This window comes from Rutidosis leptorrhynchoides, chromosome 6, assembly GCF_046630445.1.
Source record: "Rutidosis leptorrhynchoides isolate AG116_Rl617_1_P2 chromosome 6, CSIRO_AGI_Rlap_v1, whole genome shotgun sequence".
Lineage (NCBI taxonomy): Eukaryota > Viridiplantae > Streptophyta > Magnoliopsida > Asterales > Asteraceae > Rutidosis > Rutidosis leptorrhynchoides.
Window position 1 is genome coordinate 195,083,922 of NC_092338.1, and position 8,184 is coordinate 195,092,105.

The 8,184-nt window shown below is 36.0% G+C and overlaps 2 protein-coding genes across 2 annotated transcripts; both read left to right on the forward strand.

Annotated features, from left to right (window-relative positions):
- Positions 1-608: 608 nt before the first annotated feature.
- LOC139854335 (uncharacterized) lies at positions 609-1,434 on the forward strand. Its single transcript, XM_071843642.1, has 3 exons — positions 609-789; positions 901-1,097; positions 1,216-1,434. The coding sequence occupies exons 1-3, from the start codon at positions 609-611 to the stop codon at positions 1,432-1,434; spliced, it is 597 nt and encodes a 198-aa protein (XP_071699743.1).
- Positions 1,435-3,933: 2,499 nt separating this feature from the next.
- LOC139854336 (uncharacterized) lies at positions 3,934-4,314 on the forward strand. Its single transcript, XM_071843643.1, has one exon. The coding sequence runs from the start codon at positions 3,934-3,936 to the stop codon at positions 4,312-4,314; it is 381 nt and encodes a 126-aa protein (XP_071699744.1).
- Positions 4,315-8,184: the final 3,870 nt, after the last annotated feature.

Here is an 8,184-nt window from a genome sequence, read left to right on the forward strand (position 1 = left end):
TATTGATTTCTCTTGTGAATTCGCCCGAGACTTGATCTTTGTTGGCTAAGGTAATTTATGAAGACCGGGACATGGTTGTTGATCGTTTAGCACTTAACGAAATATGACAATAAGGTCCCAAAATCCTAATCGACATCCATTGTACCCCCTCATTACACTCGATCCTTGATTAACCTTTATTGGATAATCTAGGATTGATCAATTGGCGCCATCCGTGGGACACGAATAGAATTGAAATGAGAAATTCACGTTCGTTTTAATCGAGCTATTAAACTCATTTCTTAATTCTAATCGTGTTATTCTCATTGTTACATTGCAGGAAAACATAATCTCCTTGACAAAAGCTATATGCTAAACGAAATGAAGAAGCAACAAAATCTTTTAGCCACAAAAAATATTGTGAAGATGACAAATATGAATTTGAAGGTGCATAAAATGCACAAATCTTTTTCGGCCAAAAATTCAACTGAAGTGCTTCAAAACGCGCAAGATGCGAAAATAATAAGTACAATACACAAGAAGAAAGAACCTAAAAAGCGAAAAGCAGCGGAAATGCTTGAAAAGTGGCAACTTGCGCCCATAACTTCCCATTTGAGCAAAACTGCGATATGTCTGATAAGCCGTTAGTCATATCGTGTAAGGTTGCGAATACTGGAATAACAATTATGAAAATACATGTCGACACTGGCAGCAGCATAGACTTGATATACGAGCAATGCTTTCGCAAATTTCCAGAATGCATTAAAACAGAACTAAAGGCAACCGCGATATCTCTGTCTGGTTTCGCGGGTGAATCTGCATGGCCTATAGGACAATTATCACTAAAAATTGAGTTGCACAATGAAACGGACATAAAATTGACAAGACAAGCGCAGCTAGACTTTTATGTTATATGATCAGCTTCGCGTTATAACATGTTGTTGGGAAGATCCGCATTGCGCAAACTTGGCATATTACCGTCTACAATACACGGAATGGTTAAATTCACCACCTGTAAAGGTGTGGCAACAATCAAGTCCATGACTGTGCAGCCAATTTGTGCGGCTATAAGCACGCAAGGCGCAGTTGTCGAACACAACACTGCAGAAGATAATATGGTTGTTATAAACGGGAAAATATCCTGATCAAAAAATAAAAATTGGCAATGAATTGGATGAAGAAATAAGAAAGAAGGTTATACACTTACTCGTCGCGTATATGGATGTGTTTGCTTAGTGTGAACAAGATATGACCGGGGTTCCGCGTGAGATTGCGGAACATAGATTAAACGCCAATCCTGCGCTAAAGCCCATTGTGCAAAAATGCAGAGGAATGGCTCCTGATCTCATGAAATGGTTATGTGGGGAAGTTACCAAGTTAGTCAAGGCAGGCATTTTGCGCGAAGTAAAATATCAAACATGGGTCGTGAACCCAGTATTGGTAAAAAAAGCCTGATGGTTCGTGGCGGATGTGCATACACTTTAAAGACATAAACAAAGCTTGTCCAAAGGATAACTATCCGCTACCTGAAATAGATCTAAAAGTGGAATCTCTACACGCTTACCCTTATAAGTGTTTTTAGACGCCGCAAAGGGGTATCATCAAATCCCAATGGCGCAAGAAGATGAGGACAAAATCGCTTTCCATACTGGAAAAGGCATTGATTGCTATATTAAAATGCCTTTTGGACTCAAGAATGCGAGAGCAACCTATCAGAGATTAATTGACAAGGCGTTTGAAAGCCAAATAGGCTGCAACCTTGAAGCATATATTGATGACCTTGTCATAAAAAGTAAAACACAAGAGAAAATTTTGCTAGATATGAAAGAAATATTTGCAAGTTTGCGAAAGATTAATATGAAGTTGAATCCGTCTAAATGCAGTTTTGGAGAAAGAGAGGGCAAATTTCTAGGATACTATGTCACTGAGCAAGGCATTCAAGCAAATCCTAAGATAATAACCACAATTGAATATATGACTGCGCCTAAAACCGTTAAAGATGTGCAAAGTTTGACTGGAAAGTTAGCGGCTTTGACTAGATTCTTGTCCAAAGCTGCGGAAAGACAGCTGCCTTTTTTCCGCACACTTAAAGGGTGTTTGAAGCAGAAGAACTTTGTATGGACAGAAGAGGCAGATAATACATTTCAAGAAATGAAACAACTGCTTGCTACGTTACCTACATTAATTGCGCCCATAGATGGTGAAATATTATGCCTTTATATTTCGATTGCGAATGAAGCATTTGGTTCAGTGCTTGTTGCGGAACGAAACAAAGTCCAAAAGCCAGTTTACTTTGTTAGTAAGGCGCTCGCGGGAAGTGAAATAAACTATGCGCCTATCAAAAAATTTATTTACGCGTTGGTTTTAACATCAAGAAGGTTATGCAGATACTTTCAAGGTCATCCAATACATGTTTTAACTGATTTGCCAGTTAAAAAAGTTTTAGGTACACCCGCGGTATCAGGAAGACTTGCCAAATGGGAAATTGAGTTAGGGGCATTTGAAATAACATACTTGCCGCGCACATCTGTGAAAGGCCAGGTCTTGGCAGATTACCTTGTAGAAATGACGGGCGAACTTGAAGTAATCCATGAAAGAACGCAACTAAAGCCTCTTCAACATGAAATCCGGGACTCGTATACAGATGGTGCGTCGTGTGTTGAAGGTGCGGGTGCAGGATTAGTATTAACAAGCCCAAGTGGTGAAGAGCATACATACGCGTTGCGTTTTAATTTTGATGTAACGAATAATGAGGCTGAATATGAAGCACTGCTCGCGGGATTAAACATGGCGCACAAAATGAATGTTTTACAGTTACGCGCATATGTAGATTCGCAGTTAGTAGCAAATCAATTTAACGGCTCATTTGAAGCCCATGAGTTGTCCATGCAAATGTACTTGAAGCTAGTGCAGGAAGCTGCGGAAAAATTTGAATTTTTCGAATTAACACAAGTATCAAGAAGTCAAAATAAAAAGGCGGATGCGCTGAGTAAGCTTGCTGCATTGACTTTTTCACATTTCCAAAAACAAGTCTGGGTAGAAGAACTTCCTAATAAGTCCATCGACGGTAGTCTGATTGTTGCGGCTATAGAAGAAGTTCAACCAAATTGGATGGATCCTATAGTGCATTATTTGTGCAACAATACATTACCAGAAGGCAAGAAGAAGCTCGATTCGTGCGTACAAGATCCCATATGTATATGATTGAAAATTATATGTTATATCGCAAATCATATTTGGGACCATTAATGCGGTGTGTAGGACCCGCAGAGGCTGCAACGATTATTGAGGAGGTGCATAGTGGATCTTGTGCTCTTCATTCAGGCTACAAAACTATTGCGGCAAAAATAATGCGAATGGATTACTTTTGGCCTACCATGTATCATTATGTTGCGCAATTAGTTAGAAGATGTAAAAGTTGCCAAAGGCATGCGCCGCAGAATAGAAAGCCAAGGCATGACATGATCCCAATTAATTCCCCATGGCCGTTCTACAAATGGGCCATTGATATTGTAGGACCATTCCCCCAGGAGCAGGGAATGTGAAATTTCTAATTGTGGCAATTGATTATTTTACTAAGTGGGTAGAAGCTAAAGCTTTGCGCACAATAACTGGAGTGCAAGTGCGGAACTTCATGTGGGAATACATTGTTTGCAGATTTGGCATCCTACGAGAACTTGTAAGTGATAATGGGGCACAGATTGCAAAGGAACCATTTCTAAGTTGGTGTGCGGAATTGAATATAATCCAAAAATTCACATCAGTTGCGCATCTGCAAGCAAATGGGCTATGCGAAGTAACTAACCGTGGTATTGTAAGCGAAATTAGAAAGCGCTTAAATGAAAAACGAAATGGATGGGCTGATGAACTATCTAATGTATTATGGGCTCATCGCACAACTTTCAAAAAAGTACATGCGAAACACCTTTTAGCCTTGTGTATGGTTCAGAGGCAATGATTCCCGCGGAAGTCTTTGTCCCAACGCATAGAGTTGCTAACTTTGATGAAAGTGCGAATGTAGACGACATTTGTGAAAACTTAAATTTCATTGAGGAACGCAGGCTTATGGCCGCAATAAGAGAGGCAAACAATAAGCAACAAATTGCCAAGTATTACAACAAGAAGGTGCGCGCGTTAGCCTTTGATGTTGGCGAGTGGGTCTTGCGAAATAATGAAGCAAGTCGTGCTGGAAAACTTGGAAAATTGGGGCCTAATTGGGAGGGACCATATCAAATAGTGGGAATCAATGCGGCAGGCTCTTATAAACTCCAAGACATTGGGCGTCACATACCTAACGCGTGGCATGCTACTTTGTTGAAAAGATACTACATGTAATGAAAAGAAATACGCAGAATTTATGCAAAGACACAATGCAATGATTAGTGCTCATGTGTAGCAGAATTATGTTTGTAATACTATGCGAAATGAATAAAGTTCAAATTTCTCTCAAAAATAACAATGGTATATTTGTGCGTAACTTGTAAACTTGAAACATAGCATAAGTAACAAGCTTGCAATTGTACAAGTGATGGTAAAGACCACTTGATAGTTAATAAAAATAATTCAAAGTGTTTGCGAAAGAATGGAACTTGAAAAATTTTGCCCAAAGTATTTGATTTAGCCATACTTGGATGCTTCCCAAAAAACACACATTTGTGCCTAAGGATCATTTCGGCAGACTTAGAAGATTCATAATGTGCATAGAGCACGCGCATACGGGTTGTTTTGCATAAAGTAATTGTTTGTTATGTACACAATAATGAACAATGAAATTGCAAAGGACAATGCTAGTGATTATGGATATTATTCTTAAGCGCTATATAAATAATAACAATTACAATTGATAAAAGGAAAATTTTATTAAAATACCGCGGAAGTTACTGCGAAAGTAAAAAAAATATAATAAATGCGCTTATTCTTGCGCTTGCATTGTGAAATCCTATTCCTAACTATCTAAGTCTATTTTAATGATGTCTTCGACAGGAGCATTTTTATCTTGACTTATGGCGATCAATTTTGGAATAGGAATTTCACGAATTCCTTCTTTCGCCAATGCGAGTATTTTCTCTGCTTCTTCAAGAGGACAAATGAGCTTTTCAATGTATTTCGGCATCGGCTCCGGCAATACAGTCACTTTACTGATATCTCCTAAAAACTTGACCAGCTCAAATTGTTGTAACGCTGTAATATATGTTTGGAATCGCTGAGAAACAGGGCGTGAATCCATAATTTTCTGCCCAAGCAAGGGCAAATGCTCGCGAAGTTTGGCGAGATCAGTTTTCGCATTTGTTTTTGCGGTTATGGCTGCATTCAAATTAGCTTGAGATTGAACAAGTTTGTTTTTCATGGCATCATGTGCCACTTGAAGATTGTCCTTTTCAATGGATTTTTCGGACAATTCTTTTTTCAAATCCTCTGCGGACTGTTTAGCTGTTTGCAGATCTACAGTGAGGGAAGATAGTTGTTTTTCTTTGGAAAGAAGTTCAGATTGAGCAGTCGCAAGTTTAGTTTGCTCATTTTTCAACAAATCAAGAAATTTTTCTTGACGAGACATTGCATCAAACGCAGATGCAAATGTCATGAAAAAATTCTGCGCAAAACGGTTAAACGCATCACCATGCGAAAGTTTGCTGAACTCATTGCGTAGTTCATGAGGGAGGGCTAACTTCATATGCTGCCTTTGATCCAGAGCAGCTTCTGGAGATGCGCACAGGTAGCCTTGAAGGCCATCTACTTTTATGGATTTTAATGTACTGGGTGGAGTGTGCCAGAGAACTTCATATTTGGAAAGATCAAACGTAGGAGGTGAACTTATTTGTGTTGAAGGCGGAGGAGTAACGGTTATTTCCACTGAAAATAAATAATAAACAGATACATTAGGATAAGTGTACTATAGGTATTGCTCAATGCGAAAATAACAAAATGAAAAATGTACAAATTTACCAATCTCGGGTTCAGTGGGAGTAACTGAGCTAGATCGAGTAATCCTTTTTACAGTAGAACCAATGAGAGGAGTCGTAACTTTGCACTTTCTTGGGGTTCCAGTTACTGCGCCAGTAGCAGGAGACTTAAGCACAAATTTTGACGTTTTTGATTCTGGACTCTTTAGTCTTTCAGCAAGAAACTGTTTTGTGTCATCTTTCTTCTCAATTTCTGATACCTTCATAGTGATGATTAATGTAAGTGTAAACTACTTGTGAAGAGAGTAAGATGATAAAGGAAGAAACCTTTGAAGAGTAATGCGAATGAGAAAGAAAAATGAATGTGATAAAGTGTGTTTGATGAAATGGTGATTGAAACCTATATATAGTGAAGATTAGAATCATAAACCACTCAAAGCAACGGTTATAAACGCAATGTTGATTAATCAATGGATATAAAAATAGCCGTTAAGAAAACATATAGCCGTTGCATTCAACAAGGTATAATGCAACTGTGCGTGAAAGATGTGCGTAAACTTTTGAAAACAACAGTCAAACTGCAATTTTTATTTTTTAGAGTTTACTGTCTTACATTTTCTGCAAAAATGTAACACAATAAACTGAGGGGACTTGATCATATACATACACATGTATATGTATATTTTTAGTGCGAAAAGCTACTTAAAGGCAAAAGACACAAGATATTAAAGCGCGGTAAGTATAAATGTACGCGGTGGGACTGCGCAGAATATTAAAGAGTGCGTAGGTTTCTCGCAGTACTAGTGCGGAATGCCTAAGTGCGCGTGCATCTTACTTCTGCGCATGTCTCAAACCTATAAATAGGAAGCTTGGCCTTTCATTTGAGGTTGTTGATGTGACGACCCGGAAATTTTCAATCAAATTTAAACCTAATCTTATTATGATTTCGACATGATGAGCAAAGTCTATTAAACCGAGTCTCAAAATTTTTGGAACTATTTTGGTACATTCATTTGACTTCGACCAATCCCGACGATTCACAAATAATTGTTATAAATGAAAATGTATAAATATATATAAATATAAATTTATATATTAATTTAATACAAATTTAATCATCAGAGTAATTATGTAACAATATATATATTCAAGATAAAAGGTTGTTATTAAAAAGAATCTATATATAAATATATATATGATTTTTATACATAAATATTATTATATGTATAATGTAATATATATTAAAATGACATTAGTATTATTATTATTATTATTGTTATTATTATTATTATTATTATTATTATTATTATTATTATTATTAATATAGTTATAAATACCATTATAAGAATGATTAAAATTATAATTTAGTGGTAATTTAAATATTGTTAATTATTATTAAACTTAGTATTTATTATTTAAAATTTTTATCATTATCCTTGTTATTTGTAGTATTACTAGTAATAATATTAAAAGTATTATTATTATTGATAATGCTAAAAATGAACATATATTTTATAGCATTATCCCTAAAGAAAGACAAGCTTTTAGTTGCAATTGTTCTATTTACAAGTGATATTCGTTTAAATAATAAAAGGTGAAGACAAAAGACAGATTCGACGAATTGAAGACGCAAACGACCAAAAAGCTCAAAAGTACAAAGTACAATCCAAGTGGTTCAAATTATTGATGAGAAACGTCTAGAAATTACAAGAGTACAAGCTGCGAAATGCAAAGTACAAGATATTAAATTGTACGCAAGGACGTTCAAAAATCCGGAACTGAGACCAAAGTTAACTTTCAACGCTCGACGCAACGGACTAAAAATTACAAGTCAACTATGCACATGAATATAATATAATATATAATTAATTCTTAAAATTATATATATATATATATATATATATATATATATATATATATATATATATATATATATATATATATATATATATATATATATATAATATTATTATATAAAACCGTCGGCAAGAAGCAAACAACAATATGTGAGCTGGAATCCCAGGCCAAGCGATCGCATGGCCAGGAAGAAGAAAATCCATGCGATCGCATGGCACACTTTTTTAGCTCAGGTCCTATAAATTGCAAAGTTTGGCCGACGAATTTTACATCTTTTTCTTTCTTCATTCTCTCAACGTATATATATATATATAATATAATTTTAATTTTAATTTTAATAATAATAAGGGTATGTTAGCGAATGTTGTAAGGGTGTAAGTCGAAATTCTGTCCGTGTAACGCTACGCTATTTTTAATCATTGTAAGTTATGTTCAACCTTTTTAAATT

Coding starts and splice junctions, on each gene's coding strand:
- LOC139854335 (XM_071843642.1), top strand. CDS start 609: ATGTCTGATAAGCCGTTAGTCATATCGTGTAAGGTTGCGAATACTGGA. Junction 790..900: donor ATCTCTGTCTGGTTTCGCGG/GTGAATCTGCAT, acceptor TTATATGATCAG/CTTCGCGTTATAACATGTTG. Junction 1,098..1,215: donor ACACTGCAGAAGATAATATG/GTTGTTATAAAC, acceptor GTGTTTGCTTAG/TGTGAACAAGATATGACCGG.
- LOC139854336 (XM_071843643.1), top strand. CDS start 3,934: ATGATTCCCGCGGAAGTCTTTGTCCCAACGCATAGAGTTGCTAACTTT.